The sequence below is a fragment of the Canis lupus genome, chromosome 38 (assembly GCF_011100685.1).
Source record: "Canis lupus familiaris isolate Mischka breed German Shepherd chromosome 38, alternate assembly UU_Cfam_GSD_1.0, whole genome shotgun sequence".
Classification (NCBI taxonomy): domain Eukaryota; kingdom Metazoa; phylum Chordata; class Mammalia; order Carnivora; family Canidae; genus Canis; species Canis lupus.
Window position 1 is genome coordinate 15,987,001 of NC_049259.1, and position 23,992 is coordinate 16,010,992.

General features: G+C 38.8%; 1 protein-coding gene across 6 annotated transcripts in view; it reads left to right on the forward strand.

Moving 5' to 3' along the window:
- The window catches only part of MARK1 (microtubule affinity regulating kinase 1), a 116,455-nt gene that overhangs the window by 81,053 nt on the left and 11,410 nt on the right, over positions 1-23,992 (forward strand). For 5 of the 6 annotated variants that reach the window (XM_038586176.1, XM_038586177.1, XM_038586178.1 and 2 more), the window contains exons 9-16: positions 15-134; positions 10,524-10,623; positions 11,658-11,770; positions 14,476-14,629; positions 14,932-15,125; positions 20,566-20,666; positions 21,922-22,086; positions 23,070-23,321. In XM_038586176.1, the coding sequence (XP_038442104.1) occupies positions 15-134; positions 10,524-10,623; positions 11,658-11,770; positions 14,476-14,629; positions 14,932-15,125; positions 20,566-20,666; positions 21,922-22,086; positions 23,070-23,321 (1,199 nt within the window). The remainder of the gene's footprint in view (positions 1-14; positions 135-10,523; positions 10,624-11,657; positions 11,771-14,475; positions 14,630-14,931; positions 15,126-20,565; positions 20,667-21,921; positions 22,087-23,069; positions 23,322-23,992) is intronic. The other variant, XM_038586179.1, reaches the window with a different exon arrangement.

Genomic DNA, 23,992 nt, shown 5'->3' on the forward strand with positions numbered 1-23,992 from the left:
TTTGCCTTTTTAAGGAACTACGGGAGCGAGTCTTACGAGGGAAGTACCGTATTCCTTTCTATATGTCCACTGACTGTGAAAATCTTCTGAAGAAATTATTGGTGCTGAATCCAATAAAGAGAGGCAGCTTAGAAGTAAGTACTTTCTTGTACTCCAGATTTAAAGTTCAACAATTAAAATATTCTAAGAACTGAAGCACATTTTCAATAATTCCTCCCTGGTCGTTTTTTTGTTTTTGTTTTCTTTTGTTTGGAAAATCGGCAAGTCATGCAACCTGTTTAGAACTAGTGAAGGCAACATGATTCTTTCGCTACTCAAAAGTTGTCACAGTCTGTTTCTTTAAAGACAGTTATTCCTTCTTTGTCCTGCAATGAAGTACCAAATTAAGACAACATGAAAATAGGAATAAAATTGGCTTTTCGTTGAAGAAGGGGGAAAACCTGGCCTCTGTGAGAAATTGCTTGCACCAATATGAGAACCTTGTATTTAGCAGTATAGATATTTGGAAGATTAAAAAAAAATCAGATGAAAGGGTGCCTGAGTGGCGCAGTCCATTAAGCCACTAGGTGTCTGCCTTCAGCTCAGGTCATGATCCCAGGGTCCTGGGATCGAGTCCTGCAATCACGTTCCCTGCTCAATGGACAGCCTGCTTCTCCCTCTCTACCACTTGTGCTCTCTCTCTCTCTCTCTGTCGGGCTCCATCTCTCAAATAAATAATTAAAATATTTTTTAAAAAGTTAGTTGAAGTTCTAATCCAGTATTTCATGACTGTATCTGAACTTAGAAGCTGATATTTAAAAAATTTAAAGAAATTTCTGATAACAGAAAATGTACAATTTAAGTAGAACATACTAGAAACAGGAATTTTGTTTCTTAACACATTGTTCTGTTGTCTACCTACGTTCCATGTGTCTTATAATAGTTGCTATTATACTACAAAGGTACTAACATGTTATAGCCAAATAATATCAGAGGTTCACACAACCCAAATATCTAACCTTTTTTCCTGCTGACACTGCAATTAAACAACTTCTTTCTAAGTATTTCGCCCATCTAAGAATGATATTTTAACCAATACTAAGATAATTCAGAGATCCAGCATATATTGTTCACTGGTACTCTTTTGTCTTCATTTATTTGCCTTAGTAGATGGGGTACAAAATTCAGAGAATTAATCTCATTTAAACCGTACTTTTTAGTGTAGCAATGGGGCTTTCTGGCACAGACTTCATGCTGGTTAGGAGACAACCTTGTAGTGAGCCATCCCTGTGTACAGAGCTCTCAGCTTAGTTTGGGCTTTGTAATTTTATTTCCACAAATAATTTCCACTAAAATATACAATGTATTTTGGTGGAAGTTAAAAGATGGTGATATAAAATAATTTCCCCTGGGAGATTATTTTAAATGCTTTACATCAGTGAATCACATATCGGCTATTTTTTACTGACTTATTTGTTTAAATGCAGTTAGTTCCTTCCCATAATTTTTGTGGGTTTTTTTTTTTCTTTTTTTGGTCCTTTGTGGGTAAAAGGATATGTTAGTAATGTTTTCATAGAGAGGCCTGTGAAAAAAGAAAAGCTTCCTTTAATGTTACTACTTTTTTAAACTTATTTTTAACCATTATTCATAGGAAGTTATGTGAAACAGTGAAAAAGTTAAAACTGTTGACTCTCACTTCAGTTCTAAAATTTTATGGCAACAGGGGACCCTGGCTGGCTCAGGTGGAGGAGCATGTGACTCTTCATCTTGGGGTCATGAGTTCAAGCCCATGTTGGATGTAGAGCTTATTAGTTTAAAAAAATAAAGACTATTTAAAAAATAAGTCAAATTTTACGGCAACCTGAGTCTTTCTTAATCCTGCTTTATGACCCACTTCTATCATAGGAATCTAGTTTATCCGAATGTCACTTAATAAAATGTCCTTGGTTGAGGCGTCAGCCTAACTCATGAGAAGAACAAAAAGAACAGACAAAATTATTATAGATGTTGTAAATCTCTTAGTTTGTCTAAGTATGATGTACTTAGTCACTTAAAGATGATTAATTTACAGTAGCCACATATTTAAGTCTTTCATCCTTAGCATTAAAATGCAAAGGATTAAAGTATTAGAATTCTGGGTTGAACTTAAAAGCCAAATTATTATACTAAAACATTTGATCATCAGAATCTCAACTTGATGTATTTGAATATAGTCTGGAACCTTCTGTTTCAGCTTATCAAAACTAAGTTTTCCAGCCACAGACCCATGAGTGTGCATTGGAAATATTATCATAAAATTGCAGCTATGGCCGTACAAAGGCTGTCTGCTTCACAGTTCCCAGAAATAACTTTCCAGAGAAGCCTGACACTGTTTAAAAAAAAAAAAAAGGGAAGAAAGATTTCTTACACTAAACCTTGAGAAACTCCCCTTGAAATAGCAATGATGTCAAAAATTATTTTAATCTTCTTTTATCTTTCATACCAACTTCAGGAGCAACTATACAGCAAAAAAAAAAAATCCTCTAAAAAAATAGCTGTTTTCAAAACACTGGTCTTGAGTGTATAAACGTAAATTTTGGTACAGTAGTAATGTTTCCTGTCATGTTGCATTCTTTTTCTTCTTTTGACTTAAAAGTTTGGGGCTATGTACTTTCTGCTTTACCATAAGCATGAGCTCCTTCCTTGCCAGTAGCAATGTTGTTTTCTTTGGGTTACGTATCATCCCCTGCTTGTGGCACATTTCAGTTGTTTCCATTGTTTTTACTAAAAATAATGTGATATACTTTTTTCCCCTTTGGGATATATGCTTGGATATATTCTCCAGAGTGTAATTAGTGCATCAAAGGGTATAAACAGTCTGGTATTCATTGCTAAAAGATTGTGTGTGATCTAAGGTATTTGAAGGTCTCTATTCTTTACAGCTTGAATCAGTATTTGATATAATTTCTAATATTTGATGTCTTTAAGGTAGTTACATAGTTTGTCATAATTGCTTCAATTTGTATTTACTTCATCAGAGACAATGCTTAATATTTTTAATGACTAGGTTAACTTTGCTTCTTTGTATATAAGCTCTCTGTCTCTGAGCTGCTTATCTAATGGAGTCTAGTTAATCAGCCTTGCAAATCTGTATCAGCTTTGTACATTTTAATATGAAATATTTCCTCTCAATTCTTATATTTGTAAAAGAATGGAACTGTATGTAATTTTTTCAGTGTTTTTTGAATATCAAGAGTTGGGGATCCCTGGGTGGCGCAGCGGTTTGGCGCCTGCCTTTAGCCCAGGGCACGATCCTGGAGACCCGGGATCGAATCCCACGTCGGGCTCCCGGTGCATGGAGCCTGCTTCTCCCTCTGCCTATGTCTCTGCCTCTCTCTCTCTCTCTGTGTGACTATCATAAATAAATAAATAAATAAATAAATGAAATTAAAAAAAATAAAATATATATGAATATCAAGAGTTAACTGAGGAGAGCAAACACTACTAGTCTTTCTTCACCATATAACATGTTAATATTTGAAATTCAATTTAAAGAATCTTACGTGGCTATTTATTATCTTACTAAACTTCAGATTTAACTCAGATATCCTCCTGTTGCTTCTCAAATTAAGACTACATACTTTATTAAAGTCTTTCTTAAAGCCTTATATATTATTAAGTACCTTATTTATCCCCCATGAAAATAAAACGAATGAAATTAGTTTCACATTCTACTTGCTTGACCTGTTGTCTCTAGAACTAAACGGTTACATAATTTTTTTCAGGTTCTATATATGAAAGCTGGCAAAGTGTGCTCATTGCACTAATAACGGGAAGGATAGTATCACACATGATTTTAAAAGGATTTGTGCTTATGTTATGTACTATTTTTTCCCTAGTTAATGGAATATTGGTATATCTAGATTTTTTTATTAGAAACAAACTAACAATTTTTTTCTGCTATCCCCTCTATGTATGTCTTTAATTTTTGCAGTCCTTAACTGGAGTGGACTATGTTACCTTTCAAAATAATGCAAAATTTGAAGCAAAGGCAAAACTCCTCTTTATTGCCCTTTCTCCATCATCTGTGTTCCTCCGCAAAAAAATATTTATTTGTGCTTTAACACCTCTTCCGCTGCTGCTAAGATGATCTTAAAAATTTTGCTTGTGTCTGCCAAATACAAGAGGCAATAAAGCAAATAATAATAATAATAGTAAAAATAATAATGTTTTTAATGCAGGTTTTCTAAGTACAGATTCAGAAGCATATGGTGAACTTTTATAGAGGTTGAAACCATTTAAGAAAAATTATTTCCATCTGGCTATCCTACTAAAGTCCATAAATTTTTAATGTGTACCTTAAGTGTAGGGTGTATATTTCCATTATTAGTTTATTTCTTTATAATTCATCTGAATCAGTTATTTTGATAGAATTTCTCAGCAAGTAGTCATCTATGTTCATTGGCTAAACTCTCTCTTGTTTGGTTTGGAATGCTGTTTGACCTCTTATTTCTCATTTTGAGATACCTCAGGGGCACCTGGCTGGCTCAGTCAGTGGAGCATGTGACTCTTGATCTTGGGGTTATGAGTTCAAGCCCTACATTGGGCATAGAGATTACTTTTTTAAAAAAAAGAAAGGAGAGAGATCTCAAAGGAAATCTAAAATGGATTAGTTTATTCAGCTGGTCTAGTGCAGTTTGCTGGCTTGGTGATTTGTACCCTGCCTGAAACTACACAGGTCAGGTTCCGTGAACACGCCCCTGTGCCACAGTACCTCCATTTCGGAAGGGGGGGGTGGCATTTCTGCCTTGGCCTCAAAGCAAAAACTCTTTTAGCACACTTTTTTGAATAGTTAATTCTGTTGTGTGTTCAGATTTTTTTCAGGTTCCGTGAGTAAATCTCATTTCCCCAAATAAAAGACAAGTTGCCAGAGGATTTGATTCACATACATATTTTTCCTTGATGTGGACAGATACCTAATGGTCATGAAATGAACACCAAATAAACACAGTGTAATTGAGAAACCTCAGAAAACTCGGATGATCTTTAGTTTGCTTTTAATTGCCTATCGCCCAGCTATCAAATCTGTTATTGCTCCTGTGTTTCTTACCTAAGTCATGGATATCCTATTCATTCTACCAAACACCTGAATTAAATCCTTAGAACCCTCTTAGATGCCCGCCTTTCTTTCCCTCATTCCCAGAACAAATCCTGTCATCCAGTGCTTTGAGTTGTACCTCAAGCTTTTCTTTCTTCCATTTCCGCAGCCCGCGATTGTCTGTGTCCCGGGCATTCTAGCAACTTCTTCAGTCCTCGTCGTTGCTAAGCTCCTCTCAACAGTTCACTATACCCAGAACTCCTGTAGCAGCTTTATTTTAAAATACTGCCCAGTTCAAAAGCGACAACAGGCACGTGTGCTGGGAAAGATAGTGCAAGACACAGTCTTGATCCTCAAGGACTCCAGCTTTAGTGAAGGAGACACGCAAGTGCCCTCTCAGTATCTCAGGCCTTCAGAGAAGCTCCCTCTTCTGGACCTCCTCGCCTCCTCTCTGCTGACGCCTTTAGCTCTCAGCCTTTGTACTTGTGTCTTCCACTTAGACAAAGACACCCTTCAATCCCACAGTGCCCATCCAGTTTCCCTTCTTGTTCCTCTCTTTCTGCCCTGACTTTTTTGTTTTGTTTTCTTTTTAAATATTTTTATTTTTAAATTTTTTTTATAAATTTATTTTTATTGGTGTTCAGTTTGCCAACATATGTTATAACACCCAGTGCTCACCCGTCAAGTGCCCCCCTCAGTGCCCATCACCCAGTCACCCCCACGCCCTGCCCACCTCCCTTTCTTACCACCCCTAGTTCGTTTCCCAGAGTTAGGGGTCCCTCATGTTCTGTCTCCCTTTCTGATATTTCCCACTCATTTTTTTCTGCCCTTTTAAAGAAGCATCTCTGCCTAGAGTCAGCAGTGCCAGGCCCCCAGCAACCACCCCAATGAAGCCACCTCCTCTTTGCTCCTCAACACAGCACCTGCTTTTTGAGCAGTCACTTGCGTTGACAGGACACCACTGTGCCCTCTTCTAAAGACTCTTACCTTGTTTTTCAGGTCCCACTGTGCAGATTTTCCTCCTCCGTTGACGTGGTGGGTTACTTTTCTTCCTAGCCCTTAAATGTCACTGTTCCACAGGACTCTGCCATCAGGCCGTCTTCCGCTCATTCGGACTCTATTAGGTTTCCTTGAGAATCCCACCCGCTCCACAGCTTCCATTATCATGTGTGTTGGCTGTTTCTGAATCTCCGTCCCCAGCCCAGATTTCCCTTGAGCTTCTCTGGAGTTTACATAATGTGTCTGTTTAGATAACCCATAGCATCTCGAACTCAGCTACCACAAAAGTCAGCCGCGTGCTTCCCCATCCGGCCTCCTTCTCCTTCCGAGCGTGCTTTCTCAATGAATACTGTCAACCGCTGCTCAGTTGTCAACTGGGAACCTTGGCTCCATCTTTTTCTGAATTGTCTCACCTCATCGTACCTCCTCATATCCAGTCACAAAGTTTTGTTGATTTTTACCAGCCAGATATTGAAAATGTCTCTTTTCCCATTACCACTGCCTTGTTTGAGTCAGACTGGCACCCTCTTTCTCCTAGATTCTCGCTAAAGCCTCTTAGCTGACTTCTGGGCTTCCAGTGATGAACCCTTCCAACCCACTCTCCGCGCACTGCCCAGAGAGACTTCAGAATTGCACCCTCCAAAGATGTCCCTCATGTGATTGAAAGAAACCCTCCGGTCCCTGTGAATTTTCTCCCCTCATCTTGCCTCACCAGCCACCTCACCACATATGTTCCAGGCTTACCAAACCTGCTGCAACCCAGACAAGCACCACCTTCGTTTGCCCTTGGGCTTCTTCACACCTGCTGCGCCCTCTGCCTGGGTCCCTCACACTCTCCCTTCCAGGTCCTTGTTGAGTGATGAACTCTTACTCTTCCAGAATCTGACTCACCAAAAATTTGGCCATTTATAAATCTCTCTCCATTAGTTGTTATTTTCAGACTCTTAACATTGTCATCTTAAACTTGAGAACAAAAAAAAAAACAAAAAAAAAAAACAAAAAAAACTTGAGAACATCACTGAGGACTTAATTTGAATTTATTGAAAAACCAGAATAGGGGGACTTGGGTAGTTCAGTGGTTGAGCATCTGCCTTTGGCTCAGGTCATGATCCTGGGGTCCTGGGATCAAGTCCCGAATGAGGCTGTCCATGGAGAGCCTGCTTCTCCCTCTGCCTATGTCTCTGCCTCTCTCTCTCTCTGTGTGTGTCTCATGAATTAATAAATAAAATCTTTAAAAAAAAAAAAAACAGGAATTTATGTCTAGCTGATGTCTGTTAGTTTCCTTCTTTGCCCAGACTCATTCATCGTAGTATCAAAAAACATGCAAAGAATTCCCATTAAAAAGTAATATGTTGTGGGGCACCTGGGTGGCTCAGATGTTTGAATGTCTGCCTTCAGATCCGGTTATGATACTGGGGTCCTGGGATCGAGCCCCATGTTGGGCTCCCTGCTCAGCGGGGAGTCTGCTTCTCCCTCTCCCCCTACTTGTGCGCACTTGCTGTCTCACTCTTACATGTGCACATGTGTGTGGAGCGCGGTGGAGTTGGTTCTATTTATTTGGAACATGTTTAAAGGCTTTCATTTTTAAGCCTCAACTGAGTTGCCACCTCCGTGGGCCTCCCTCAGCGGGGTCCAGCTGTGGAAGTGAGTCACTCTGGGTGTCAGGGAGTAGGTGGGCTGGATTAGAGCTTGCCAAGTACTGGTGGGATTGCACGTACTGTGTAGCTGTCCTGACGTAGTCCTTTGTATTCTTTAAGATTTTTACATATTCTCCTTCCAACCTAGGAAATTCTACCAACAGCAGAATTTTACTTCTGCAGATACTGGGGCCCAACTGCTGTTGTCTAGGCTTTTGCCAGACATACTGTTTGAGAAGGGGGAGTTGAGGAACAGGAAGGACCTTAACATTTTGGGAAATCATGTAGCTGGTGTTTGCAGCTCTGCTTTTTCCCTTCCCCTCCCCCAGTGTGGACCTTCCCCAATACTTTCCTTTATTGATGAATAATCACTAAAGACTAGTGGCAGCATTATTATTTTTTTGAGTTTATAATGGGTCTACTTCTATTAAAATGAGCTGGATAACATACTTAATTTTTTAAATGTGAATATATACATTTTCTTTATCCATTCATCTGCCAGTAAACACTTAGCTCAGAGAAAGACAAAAACCATATCATCTCATTTATATGTGGAATCTAAAAAAAAAAAAAAAAAAAAAAATTGAGAAATGAGAACAGATCGAGGGTTGCCAGAGGTGGGAGATTGTGGGTGGATGAAATAAGTAAAAGTGGTCTAAAGGTAAAAGTTTCCAGTTATAAGTTGAGTCAGTTACAGGGGTGTTAATGTACAACATAGTGACTGTGGTTAATTATACTGCATTGTAGGTGTATTTGAAAGTTGCTAAGTGAGTAGATCTTAAAAATTTTCATCATGAAGAAAAAAAATTATGACTATATGAAGCGATAGGGGGTTAATTTACTGTGGTGCTCATTTCATAATATTTATATGTTTATATATCACATCATTACGTTGTATACCTTAAACTAATACAAAGTTTATATGTCAGCTACATCTCAATAAAATGAGGGGGGAGGAAGAAGAAAGTTAGTGGTGATCTTTTAAGAGTTACAGGTCTGCATAATTTTAAACATATATGAATTATCTGCATATTTTTCACTGAAATATATATCATATGACCAGAATCTTTGGAAAATCCCTCCCATCCAGAACAGCAGTGTTCTTAGAGATCCCAGTTCTTAGAGGCACACTCTGGAGGTCTGTCTTCTAGTGAATGACTTTAACTAAATATAATTAAGTAAGGGGAAGGTATCTGGGCAAACAATTAGCCTCAAAAGGATCTCTGTACGGAATGTTACTTTTCTGTTTAGTAGAACATTAGCAAGTGAAGTCTAAAAATGGAGAATATACTTTGCAGGGCCTGGGCAAAGAATATCAATATATCAACACCTAGAATGTTCCTGAATGAAAGCCTAGGATTCAGTAGTAATAAAATGTTAAAAAATTTTTCCAAATTAATAGAGAATCATTGCCCCAGAATTATTCCCCACTAGTTGTCTTTGTGTATGTGTAGTAAATAACACATGAATTTATACTCTACGCTTTTAAGAATACATTACAGTATTGTTACCTGTGTGTCCACTGTTAGACAGCAGATCTCTGGCACTTGTTCCCCTTGCATGAGTGAGACTCTGTACCATTGAACAGCTCCCTGTCACCCCCTCTCCCAGCGCCTGGCAAACACCATTCTACTTAGCATTTCTAGGAGATCAGTCACCTTAGATACCTCATGTAATGATTATCTGTCTTTTTGTGGCTGGTTTATTTCACTGAGAAATGTCCTCAAGTTTCATCCATAATATATGTATGGATTGCATTTTGTTTTAAGGCTGAATAACATTCCACTGTGTCATTCATCTATCAGACGTGTCGGTTGGTCTACATCCTGGCTATTGTGAGTAATGTTTCGATGAACATGGGTGTGCAAATACCCTTCAGTATCCTGTTTCAGTTCTTTTGACTATATACCCAGAGATGGAATAACTAGATTATACACATAGTTGTACTGTTAAATTTTTTGAGGAACCCCCATACTGTTGACAATAGCAGTGACACCATTTTACAGTCATACCAACAAGTGCACAAGGGTTCCGGTTTCTCCACATGCTCACCCATGCTTGTTATTTTCATTGTTTTCCATGGTAGCCATCCTAACAGATAGGAGGTGACACCTCATCATGGTTTTTATTTCTTCGATGATTAGTGATGCTAGCAGCTTTTCATATGCTTATTGGCTCTTGGTATATATTCTTTTGGAGAAATATCTGAGTTCTTTACCCTTTTTTAATCAGACAGTTTTTATTTTTACTGAGTTGTAGGATTTACTCTACATATTGTGAGTATTAATGGTTGTGAATATTTTCACATTCCATAGGGTGCCCCCACTATGGTGCCTTTTAACAAAGTAGGACTGACTCTTGTTATAGCATCACTTAAATTTGACTCTGGTAATTCACACCAATCTCTATCTTCACCCAGATTCTTGTTCATCCCTGACGCTAGGCTTCCATTTTGACCATTCTCCCCTGCCATATTCTCTGAGCTGTCTTTATTGACTAAACCCTGACTTCTACTCCCCATGATCTCTGCTTTCTTTTTTTTAAGATATTATTTATTTATTCATGAGTGACAGAGAGACAGAGACATAGGCAGAGGGAGAAGGAGGCTCCCTGGGGGAGCCCAGTGCGGTACCTTATCCCAGGACCTTGGATCCTGCCCTGAACCAAAGGCAGATGCTCAACCACTGAGCCTCCCAGGTACCCCATCAAACTGGAAACTAACTTTAGATTGAAAACCTTATTCTTGTTGAGTGAACCAAAATTTCACATTTCCTAAAATAAGTAGTGGAATATTCTGATTGGCCAAACATAATGTAAAGTTTATTTCCTAGCAAATAATGAAAGATCGGTGGATGAATGTTGGTCATGAAGAGGAAGAACTAAAGCCATATGCTGAGCCTGAACCGGACTTCAATGACACGAAGAGAATAGGTAAGTATTTAAATACTGTGAGATGTGCGGTCTCTATGCTATAAGAGACCTGTAGTCTACTAAAATAGTGTTTAGAAATATAAATAGGAAACAATTCTTATTTGAAAAATACTTGCATTGTCATCTTTTCTTTCCATAAATATGCACCAAACATTACAAATTTCAAGTTTGTCCACATGTACATTATAATCTAATTCAGTTGTTGACAACAGTAATATAAAAATTAAAATAATGTAGATGAACCTTGTTCTTTTCTTTCAGCAATCCCCAACAGGAGGAATGACTGGTTTAAGTGTCAGCAGTGATCAGATTAATAAGTATCAGTAAAACATAGTGTGTATTTTAACCAAAAATGTGGAGGCACTTGAGCCAAGGGGATGAACACTTTTGCTCCCCTTCCTATTTCCCAGTGTCTTGGCAGGGTGCTTCCTCCCACACCCATCCAGCGCTCTGCTTCCAACCTGTTCTCTTCACTACCAAAGTCTCAGAAACTCACAGCTGAGTCATCTTGACTGTGCTCCTGACTCGAGAGCAGAGGAGCAAGGAAGGGTATTCGAGGGGGTTAGGAATCCGAGCAGAACAACAACTGTGGAATCCAACCTTTCAAAGAAGAATCAACCTGCCTTCAGATCAGAAAGCAGAAATGTTAAAAGATGGGAGAAATGATTCCATGTGTGGCTGAGGGTGTGTTACGAGATTGACAAAAAGAGAGAAGAAGGGATTTTGGGAGTGTCACAGATAGTGTGTCTGGCTGGACAGAGGCACTCAACTCAGGAACATGTTAGGTGGTGAGAAGTGCGCTAGGCGCATGAGTATGGGTCCCATGATACAGATGGTTTCTGCATGAAAAACTTTGAATGTATAGGATCTAAGTATGCAGTATCTGTATATTAATCCAGAACTTTTTATAGTTAACATTACACTTTAAAATTTTAGAACTTAGTTTTCAGACTTTATGTTGGCAAGCTTCCTTATATTTTTTGGTTTGTTTATGAAAATAAACCCATTTTCAGAAAATTTCTTTTTATTTCTAGACATCATGGTCACCATGGGTTTTGCACGAGATGAGATAAATGACGCCTTAATAAATCAGAAATATGATGAAGTTATGGCTACTTATATTCTTCTAGGTAGAAAACCACCTGAAGTAAGTTCTTTACCTTTTTAAAAAGGTTAATGCTAATTATTTCTGGAGACAAATGACAGCTAAGATATAATTAATGTTAGCACCTTTATTCTGTGTGGTATCAAAAATAATATAAAGACCCTAACATTTTCCTTTTAGGATTCAAACTCAAGATGCTAAGTTAGGAACTGATTTCATTTTCAAGTGCCAGGGGAGACTCTGCTCTGAAAGAGCAAACCAGGTGCCTTGCTTAGCTCTGAGAGGCACACACAGTCTAGTCTTGGAGCATGAAATCCCCCAGAGTTGTGTGTCCGAAAGCAACGGGCCTGCCAAAGGTAACATGGTCATTCTGGGTATGCAGGAAATATAGGAAGAGAAACCGAGGAAGGGACAGCATTTAAAACGAAACATATATTTGAAATGATTTGAAAGAATGGGAATAGGAAAAGGTTGTTTGGTGACACTTAACCTTGTAGAGGGAGCATCAGGTGGCTTTGATACTTGCAGTTGGGAATTCGCAAGGCCAGGAGAGATCTATAGTAAGGAGATAGATTCAGGAAATAACTGTACAGATGGTGGTTGAAACATAAAAGCAAATGATCCTTTAGGACAACAAATACAAATAAATTGAGAGTCAAGAACAGAGCCGAGGGCATGGACAGTTTGTTAACAATTAGACATCTGTGGGAGGCATTTTATAGAATAGACTGAAATTATTTTTAATTAGATAGTAACTGTTAGTGAAAGCAGTACATTCAGCTGACATTTATTGAATCTGTTCTGTCCTGGAAACTATGCTGCGTACTGCAACCAGGAAGATGAGAAAGTCTGTGCTCTCAAGGAGCCCTTGATCTGGAGGGGAGATGTGCAGTCAGCAGGGTGATTTAGTGTGCTGCTGCTCTGATCAGGGGCAGGCATGGGTCCTCTGGGACATAGAGAAGGACAGGCACCCACAGTAGAATTAACAGGGTGTGGTAACCTGAGGATATGAGAGCCCCTCAGGTTTCTAGCATAGGTGACTGGTTTTATACGATATATTTCCCAGAATATGAAAAGAGTGGATTTCAAGGGGAAAATGGGAAGTTCATTCTATTTGGGATGGTTGAACTTGAGATTCCTGTTGGGCAGGGCTGTTCAGGAGACATTTGGCTTCTAAAGGTCTGGCTTGGAGGGAATGACTCCAGCAGCATTAATAGATTTGGGAGCTGTCGTCAGAGGAGCACACCCATTAACATGCCAACAGCTGTTCTAAGGACTTTATTCACTCCTATTAATTCATCTCATCCTCTCTGGCTCTACCAAGTGTGTACTGTTACTCCAATGGAGGAGAGAAGTCTCAATGGAGGCACTAATAGTTGGAGAAGTGGTACCAAGGAAACCAAATCAAGAGAATTTTAAGAAGTGGGAAATAGGGGCGCCTGGGTGGCCCAGTCAGTTAAGCAACTGCCTTCAGCTCAGGTCATGATCTCAGGGTCTTGGGATAGAGTCCTGCATTGGACTCCCTGCTCTGGGGAGCCTCCTTCTCCCTCTCCCGCTCTCCCTGCTTATACCCTCTCTGTGTCAAATAAATAAAATCTTTAAAAAAGTTGGAAATAGTATAATTGGTTATGTCTAAAGTCTTTGATTTTCTACTTAGGTTTTAGATTGTACTCCTGGTAGCTTTAATTTTCCTATTAATTGAAATATAAATGAAGCACTAGCATTACAAGTATACAACCCAGCCCATGCGTGAATTAAAATGAAGTTTGAATTGTATTGAGTATAAACTAATGAGGCTACTAGAAGTAGTAAGAGCCTGAACTTTGGAGCCAGTTCACTGGGTTTGAATCCCCACCCCTCCCCCATCCCAGCACAGACACTGACTGTGCAGCTTGGATGCTGTCCTTAATTTCTCTGTGCTTCAGATCCCCAGTCCATGAAATGAAAATAATAGTACTTACCTCTGTGGGTCATCGAGAGGGTTAAATGAATTTATACTTCCACAGTTCTTAGAACAGTTCCTGGCACATTACAGTGTGCTGTGTTGTCTGTTACCAATTTCATCAATATTACTTTGCTATTTGCCATTAGTATCTTTACATATGAATTTAGATTTTCCATTGGGATGCCAGTGATTCAGTGAGAAGTTTGCCAGCAACAAAACATCTTTTGTGTTACATAGAGAGGGATAGTGTATCAATCTCTGATTTACCATGCTTATCTAAATAGATACACTTCTTAATCAGAGCCAATAAATCCAATTTTGCTCCATAAATGTAGGAAAAAAATGCATGTGAAGTTAAAATTTTGGACTGTATCCTAAGTTTGAATCCCAAAGATGTCCCTTGATTCTCTTCACCACAGGCTTTCCATCTATAAAGTTGAGGTTAATAAACAATTGCATTGTTGTAATGACTAAACAAAGCAACATATGGAAAGCTACCGTAGCTACCTTAGCCTACCATATAATTACCACTCAATAATTGGTAGCTATGTTCTGTGTTTTGACTAAACTAAAGATCCAAAGCCATTTGTACAAAATCACAGAAGAGCACGTGTACCCATGGGAGCACATGCTGGCCAGTTCCCTGCCTTCCTGGTTGCCAGCTTGCAGTTCTCTATCAAAACTTTTTTTCTTTTCAATGCTGATTTCTCTTTGTATGGCTTGGAATAGATTAGAACATCAATCAAGAGTATATATTGTTTGCATAAACACTTTAACATCTTTGTGCTCTTTTTTCTTATAGTTTGAAGGCGGTGAATCGTTGTCCAGCGGAAGCTTGTGTCAGAGGTCACGGCCCAGCAGTGACCTGAACAACAGCAGCCTCCAGTCCCCTGCTCACCTGAAGGTCCAGCGGAGCATCTCCGCAAACCAGAAGCAGCGGCGTTTCAGTGATCATGGTGGGGGGAAAAGTCAAATAAGTGAAAAGACAGATCAATACTACCCAAACTTGTATTCACTGAGCATTGTACACTCACGTCTTTATGTGCTTGTGTCATCCGTTGTCACAGATTTATATTAGTGCATGATTAATGTAACCCCCTTTTTAGGGACTGACCTAATTTTTGTAATCAAACAGTTTAATGTGAGTTCTGGGTATAAAATATGCAAATAAAGATATTTTTAATTTAGAGTTTTTGTTCGTGAGGCAAAACTGTGTCAGTTGATTTTCAGCTCATTATACTCTTTAATTTTGTTATAGCTGGTCCATCCATTCCCCCTGCTGTATCATATACCAAAAGGCCTCAGGCTAATAGCGTGGAAAGTGAACAGAAAGAGGAATGGGACAAAGACCTAGCTCGTAAGCTTGGCAGCACAACAGTTGGTTCAAAAAGCGAGATGACTGCAAGCCCTCTTGTGGGGCCAGAGAGGAAGAAATCTTCAACTATTCCAAGTGTGAGTAAATACTCCAGAATATTGCAATTTGTTGTGGTTGTTGTCAGATATTTTTGGTACAATCTTTGAAAAACTTTATCCTTTTCTAAAAACACGTTTCAAAATTTTAAAGTGAGTCATACATTTAAATAACACGCAAAGGAGGCCAAGCTTCTCATGATTGCATTTTAAGAACAACAACAAAAAAAAAAAAATCAAAAAAACCCCCATGAATTCTTAAAATAACACTTACCTCAAAATAAGACTTAGAAACCTCACCATAAAATGGTACATTAAACTTTCCTGCCTCATTTTTCCTGTTTGTAATAATTACTAAAAACTGTATTGGTACACTTAATTTTATATTTCAAGTGAGTGGTTCAATGAAGGAAGACTTCATTTATAAAGTTAGCTCACATTATCCAATTAAAATAGCAAATTTGTAGGGGCCACCTGGGTGGTTCAATTGGTTGAGTCTTGATTTTGCCTCAGGTCATGATCTAATGATCGGGCTCCCACACAGTGTGGAGTCTAGAAATTTTAATGGGAGCTAGAAGATAGATTGAGGCCTTCTCTTGTAAGACTATTCTTTATAGGAATAAAGAGAAAATATAAAAAAAGATATATGAAGGATGGAAGTAGAATTGGAAACATCTAGATGATACAGATTTAGAAAGGACAGGGCACACAATGAAGAGGTAGAAATATTTGAAGAAATAATAACAAAGAAAGATGAAAAAACTTCATATTAAAAAGATTCAGGGGCACCTGGGTGGCTCACTTGGTTAAGCGTCTGTCTTGAGCTCAGATCACAATCCTGGGGTCTTGGGATCAAGCCCCGAGTCAGGCTCCCTGCTCAGTGGGGAATCTGCTTCTTCCCTTTGCCCGTCCCCTGCTCATGCTCTGTCGCTTACTTTCTTCCTCAGATAAATACATAAAATCTTTGAATGAATGAATGAGTGAATGAATGAATAAATGAGGTAGAGGGGCCCCCTGGATGGCTCAGTTGGTTAAGCATCCGACTCTTGATTTCAGCTCCGGTCATGGTCTCAGAGTCAGTCATGATCTCAGGGTCCTGAGATCAAGCCCTGCCTCAGACTCTGCACTCAGCAGGGCATCTGCTTGAGATTCTCTCTTTCTCTCCCTCTGCCCCCACCCATCCTGTTCACTAGCTTGCTTGCTCTCTCAAATGAATGCATGCATGCATACCAAAAGATTCTGGTAGAAAAATTTTGTTCTGAGCCACTTAGTACTAAATTTATCTTAATTTACTGTATTAATTTTGGCAGTATGAGAAGCCAAAATAATATAGCTTGTTTAATTTTAACAGTTCAGAAGTATCTCAAGTAAAATTAATAGTTTACCTTTTCTAATCTCTTACCTTCTATATTCAGCTTCCAGTATAACTAGTGTTATCATTTGGGATGAATTCCTTTATAGATTTTGCTTTTTAAGGAAAACAAAAATGAATATATACATCATACAAGATTTATTTTTTATAAAAATGAGATCATACTATATCTATGACATTTTAATTTTTCTTACTTAAAATGTTATCGAGTCCTTTTACAGCAGAACGCCTAGGTCTCCTACAGTCTTAAAACTTGCACATTATTTCATCTATATTAATAATAAACCTGTGTATCATAATTTCTTCAATTATTTGTGGAGTGTTCAGAATTTTGTTTTTCAGAGTATTCATTCTTGTACACTTAGGCTATTATTGTATTTCTGTTAAATACATGCTCAGAAGCTTGGTTTCTGGGTGACATGTTTCACCTCAGGTGGCTCATCCGACTCCTCAGTTTGTGTGGCACATGGTCCCCTTGAGTGTGCAGCCTCCATCCTTACTCCCTTCCCCCCAATCCAGAGCCCGGGTGCTAATGTGTGCAAATGTATGCTCCTGGCTAAGTGTGTATCCTTGGAATATGCACATTTAAATTTTTAATAAATACTGCCAGGGTGATTTTAATGGCTGGAATAATTAGAGAGTAATTATATCTCCACAAGCTCATCAACAACTGGATATTATCGATCTTTAAAATCTTTGCCTGAGGGGCAAAAAAACAAAAAAAAAATATCCTTTTTGTTTTTAATTTGCATTTCCCAGACTGTGGGTGACATTGATGGCATGGCCCACAGAGCGTAAAATGTTTGTCATTGATTCCTCACAGAAAGTTTGCTGACCCCAAAGTGCAAAAGCCAAATACGTAGCTTTAATCCTTTTTCTTTGAGGCGATGTCCAGGAGGAAGGACCTTGAGCATTTATAATCTAGGCTCTGTCATGTTATAAAATATTGATTGAAAAAATTAACATTTTTACCAGTGAGTATTACTTGTCTATAAATGAGATCTAATAGATTCACTTGAATAGCGTGGCATGGCTTTTCACATTTCAAGTTTTTATTTAAATCCCAGTTAGCTAACATACAGTGTAGTATTAGTTTCAGGTGTACCATAGGGTGATTCAGCACTTCCACACAACACCTGGTGGTCGTCAAAAGTGCCCTCCCTCATCCTCCTCACCTGTTTCACCCATCCCCCACCCACCTCTCTCCTCTGATGGCTTTTTACTTTCTGATGGAAAAATAAATAATACCCTTAAGATGCATAGATAATTTAGTAGGTGATATAGTTTAACAGTATTTTTAATGTGTATAAAACCAGGAGGCTTTTTAAACCAACAGTAAAAGCTCTTATTTGTAAGCTTGATTTATTGACAGTATTACCTAACATTAGTCTACCGCATGACTTAAGGGTGATATTGGCAGTGGAATGAGTTCTGAGATAAGTCGTTAAATAGATGTAATGGTTGGTGAAATTTGTTGGTGATCGAAATCACCTCTTTTATTGTTCATCACCCATATTAGAGAGTCTAAATGATGGGAGTGTTTGTATTTGTGAGAGATCTTAGGACTCTTTCTGCAGTAATACGCAGGAAGAACAAACTTAATATTTTTCCCTTCAAGAAATTCCCATCCAGGGATGCCTGAGTGGCTCCAGTGGTTAAGCATCTGCCTTCAGCTCAGGGCATGGTCTGGCGTGGTCCCAGAGTCCTGGGATTGAGTCCCGCATCGGGCTCCCCTGCAAGGAGCCTGCTTCTCCCTCTGCCTGTGTCTCTGACTCTTTCTGTGTGTCTTTCATGAATAAATAAATTAAATCTTTAAAAAAAAAAAGAAATTCCCATCCAAAAATTTTGCATGTAGGAATTGATGGTAATAAGCTCTTGGCTAGCCTAGAAACTTGGAAGCCAAATGTTGAGTTTGGAAGATGCAAATATATTACACTATTATTTCATCAGAAAGACAATAAAACTTGTAAATGTGATTTTCAATATTATCTATTGTATGTAAATAATACAAAATATAAAATTTTGTATCCTGTAAAAAATACTATCAATCACCTTTTTTAAAAAAAGATCATCTTTAAAAAAAAACAAAAAACGAGGAAAGAGCTGCTGCTACTTTCAGGGAAACTCAGAAAGGCTGAAAATGCTATAATGATTATAGTATAAAACATTTTATATAAAAATTATAGTATAATTATATAAAATGCAATCAGTTTAGTATAAAATTAGCCCAGAGAAATTGCCTACACAGGGCTGGTTTCTTGGGAAATGCAGGAAAATGTGTATATCCACTTTAGGGAAGTTGCCAAACTGAAAATTCAGAGGTCTGCAAGGGTAGTTTTATATCTAGTCCCCAAATCCTAAACAGACAGAACCTTACTGAAGATCAATTCTAAAGGTTAGTTTTGTAGCTGACCCTCTGTCACATGGGATCAGTGAGCCTGTGTTTCTGTAACTGTTGCATGATCACATCCTAAGTGTGCCCGGGGGGCTACTGCACCTGGTATCACTGGCATCTGAGGGGCAAGGATAGGGAGGTGGTGCATGAGGGTGGTGAGCCCAGAAGACACAGTCTTGCAGGACAAACCGGTCACCTGTCACTCTGAGAAGCAAAGTAGTGCTACTGAAAATGGCCAGAAACAATCAACCAGGAATCTGTTCACATTTAAGTTACTTATTTGACAATTTAGCCAAAATGATGAAATTATTGAAAGTAAAGGTTCTTTAAGAACTGTTACACAAGCTAGTTTCATAATGGATCTCTCCATCACGAAACCTGCTTCTTTGCCTTCACTTAACATGGACAGTGTCTTACCTAAAAAATATCCTTAATAATATTCCTCTGTTTGGCTATACTTTTACAGTTTTTGTGTTTTTTATGTAGATGGTGACAAAATTCCTTCCACCCAGGAAACTGCACTGTTGAAAAGTTTGAATCTTCACTTAAACAGTTTTGTTTAATTAAGGCTTTTAAATAAGGCTTTTTTTTTTGTTCCTCCAAATTTAGTCGAGGCATATATCTACTAATCCTCGAACTTAAATTTGAGTAAGCAAATTTTAAGTTAGTTATGTATTCCAGAGAACAGTGAAAGCTAGATTAGCCAGAAATAAGGAATTGTTTTTCTCTTGGAGTGAGGATTAAACAGAGGAGGATGTGTCCCTTTTAAAACTCATTCCTAGGGCAGCCCCAATGGCAGCGGTTTGGTGCCACCTTCGGCCTGAGGTATGATCCTGGAGACCCGGGATCGAGTCCCACGTCGGGCTCCCTGCATGGAGCCTGCTTCTCCCTCTGCCTGTGTCTCTGCCTCTGTGTGTGTGTGTGTGTCTGTCATGAATAAATAAATAAAATCTTTAAAAAAAAAAAAAGAAAAATCATTCCTATATAGTTTAGTACTAGTAACTAGTCCAGATTTCAGCAGGCACAGCAACAAGGGATACAGATCACTGTTGTGTGCATGATAAGGAGATCCTGTCCCTTTTGCTTATTCTCTTACTCCAGAGCTTGCTTCTCAGACTTGGCTTGCCCTCTGGCTCTAAGACCTGCAACGAGAGAATATCCTGAGGCACCACACACCCCTGTCGGTGGCCGCAGCAGGGCATGCCTCTGACCCCGGGAACTTAGCCTCCTTAACGTTACCATTGACTGGGGGATTCCCTGAGCGGGTGAATGGCAGCCTGCAGGCTTCCAGGAGCCACCACTGTCACTACCACAGGTTTCCAGTGTGTGATAATATTTCTTGGGGAGTTGTCTCTTGTTCCTGGTCCCATAGAGCTGCCTGTACCACTCCCCTGCCCTTCTCCCTGCCACCAGCTCATAGGGGAGAGAATAAAAGCCCAGCTTTCTTGCTGCTTCCAAACAACTGCTCACTGCACCTGCAGGACAACAAGCTAAAACCTTAATGAGCTTGTCATGCTTTGCCAGTCACTTCTGCCATCTAACAGAGAGAGGGAGGGAGGGACGTGTGAGATTGAGCTTGTTAACATAAGGTTCTGATAAATGAAAACTCTATCATGGATTTTTTTTTTCAAAGTCCTTTGCAACTTAAATTCATTTATTTGACCTTCCACAACTACAGTTAGAATTTTAAGATGGATTTTTTTTTCTTTTTAAAGAGCAATGTATATCCTGGAGGTAGCATGGCAAGAAGGAACACATATGTCTGTGAAAGGACCACAGATCGATATGCGGCGTTGCAGAATGGAAAAGACAGCAGGTAAATGTCAGTGCCATGTGGTACCAACTTGGTTGTCATCGTGCATTACTGCTTGTGCTAAAACACCTGTAAACAGCTGAATGGGTCAAGAGGAAAGGGAACTCGAGAGTACAGTGGCAACTGACCATTCTTACTAGGGCATCTCCCTTCTATACCAGCACAGAAGAGTGGGAACATATTTGGGAAAACAGGATCTCTTAACCCAAGAATTGCTGAATAAAATCTGACAGTAAATGTTTCCCTGTAACAAAGCAGATCATACCTTCCACATCTGATCTTCTTAATTTGAGTCTTATTATATACCTACTGCTTCCTTTGTATCCTCTTTTTTCAGCCTTCACTTCTTGGTATCCTTCCCCTTCCCATCAAGTCATTATTGTATCGAAACCATGAAGGTTCTGTTTTCCTTCCTCTAAAGAAAGGCAGCTGTCTTGGCTGATCATTGGGAACCATGGAATTCCCAACATGTTTTAAATTACAACAAATCATATTCTATTTTAAAAATGTAGCTTCTTTTCATTTTGAGTTGTAAAGGGCTCTTCATCGATATAGTACAAAACAGCCGGGAGCCTGTTCTCATAAAATTCTCTTCTTAGCTCCGTCCCTTGTCATCTCAGTGGACTGGGCAGACCATGCTTAACATTTGTTTCCTTCCAATTAATAGACACATGAAGTAAGTGTTACTATAAGGCACATGAAGGTAAACGTATATCTTCCTCAGACATAAGATCCTTGAGGCTAGAAAAGGAGCTGAAGATTGATTTCTGACTTTATTACTTTTCCTATACCAAGTCCTAATCTATGACATTTAACCTATTGATTAATAATACGAGCTGAAAGTGTCTTGATGATGTTCCCAGAGACAGTATTTTTGCTATAATTATGAATTATTTATTATATAAGGGAAAGTAAACCACAGCAACACATTACACCAAACTGCGACTTTTGGAAAGTGGAAAAGGTCTCCTCCGATCATTAATTTCATAGCTTCTCAGATTCACATTTATAGAGCAAGGGCGTATGCGATCTTTTCCATGGAAGGTGGTGATGAATTCACTCTGTACATTTTTTGGCAAGAATATTGGTTTGTTAGTCACTAAGAATGCCACTAGTGTTCATTTCTTTTTAAGTGTCTCAATCATGAAAGGTGTAGTCAATTTAGTTTTTTAAAAATCTATTTCTTAAATGTTAGTAAACTGTGATTTCTCTTCTCTTTTACATTTCTATGGTCTTCTCAACTGTTTTCTGTCGAAAGCCTTACGGAGATGTCCGCAAGTAGCATATCTTCTGCAGGCTCTGCTGTGGCTTCTGCTGTCCCCTCAGCACGACCCCGCCACCAGAAGTCCATGTCCACTTCTGGCCATCCTATTAAAGTTACACTGCCAACCATTAAAGACGGCTCTGAAGCTTACCGGCCCGGGTAACGTGCTGGGTGCATTTCGTTTAAAAACATAGCGCCGTGTAAAAACACATGCTAGGCACCATCACATCGAGAGCTTTCTGAGAAGATTCGGTGTTTGTAGCAGAGGGAAAGGTGGAATTGTAACCTGAACACACCACACTCGACCTGTTTTCAAAAATGTTGTATATGATTTAAATAATTTTCTAGAGGAATTTTCTTTAAGGATTTTGTTTTAAATCCATCCATAAAGTATTGCTGCCCAATTTGTCATTCAGGTAAATTGAATTTGTTTATGGTTAAAAAATATATATATATAGGAGACTGGGAATGGAGACCTCCGGGTAATCCTAGCTACTGCCAGTTACTTTTTTTTCTTTTTTTTTTTTTTTTAATCAGCCTTTTTGTTTATCAGGGAAAGAGATGATCTCAAAGAACCCTTTTAGGTATATGAAATTATACGCCTGTTTTTCCAGGATTGGTCTGCGTTAGGATTCCTCAAATTCAGGAGCACCTTTAGTTAGGTTTGTTACTGACGTCCGTAGTGTCGCACGTAGCATTGTGCCATCCATGAGGCCTGCGTGTAAATACGAAATGGTTCATTCAGATGCTTTTTGAGGAGTGACAACATTCATGTTACACAGTGCTGAATGGTTTAGTTTTTGCAGCATCCCCGGTTTGGCATTCCTGATACTGAAGAGTGTTTGTATCCAGGTGTCAATAACTTCTTCATCTTAATAACTGTATTTTTATAAAAAGGCATTTAGTTTCAAACTGAAATGTTATCCCCCTCCATACAGCGATACCCTAAATACAGTTACCCCCCGTGCCTCTCTAATGGGAACAGGTGAAATAGAACCTCGGAAAGGTAGCTCTGGCAAGTTTTTGATAGTTTTTATTTACTTTTTTAATTTATTTTTGTTTTGTTTTTGTTGTGGTAGTTTTTAGAATGAGTGCAAGTTTTCTCGGTCGTTCTTCTAAGATCTCTTAATTCGTCCCAACAGTGCAACCCAGAGAGTGCCTGCTGCTTCCCCATCTGCTCACAGTATCAGTGCCACCACTCCAGACCGAACCCGCTTCCCCCGGGGGAGCTCAAGCCGAAGCACTTTTCATGGTGAGCAGCTCCGGGAGCGTCGCAGCGCTGCTTACAACGGGCCACCCGCGTCGCCTTCCCACGAAACGGGCACGTTTGCACATGCCAGGAGGGGCACGTCAACTGGTATAATAAGCAAAATAACATCCAAATTCGTTCGCAGGTCAGTACCAATGTACTGTGGTGTTTTGTTTCCTCTAGGAATTACAAAGGAGACTTCGTGTTTTTTCTTTCACCTTTGTGATAATTTTCCAAAATGGTTTCATGGCATTTCACTAGAGCTCCTCTTTTACAGAAATTTGAAGAAGAAAATCGAGGACATAAAGTATTCTTCCCTCAGGAAAAAAAAAAAAAAAAAGAGCAAGATAAGAATTTTTTTAGTTCTGTAGAATAGAGAAAGAGTAAAACTTGACATTAAAAAAAAAGTGTGTTTTTAATAAACAGATTATCCCCTTCTCAAAAGCCTTGATTTTCAAAAAAGGAAATAATGGGTTTCCATTTGTCCTTCAGAATAAGGACCATTTATCCTTCCTTCCTTTTTAGGAATACTTTTATTTTTATTTTTATTTTTTTAGGAATACTTTAAAAAAAAAAAAGGAATACTTTTAAATCGCTCTCTAGTAGTATATAGTTTACCCTTTTTTTCTTCCTTGTGAAAAGCCTTTGTACTGGAGTCACATAGATTACACATATAATTTAACATCATAAAAGCTTAACATCAAAACACAGCAAACACAAAATGAATACGAGCTAGTAAACTTCTAATCAAAGAGCAGAATTGTGCTCTTTTCTCCAAAGTGAGCTTAAGCACACAGCACACATTGATTATAGGAA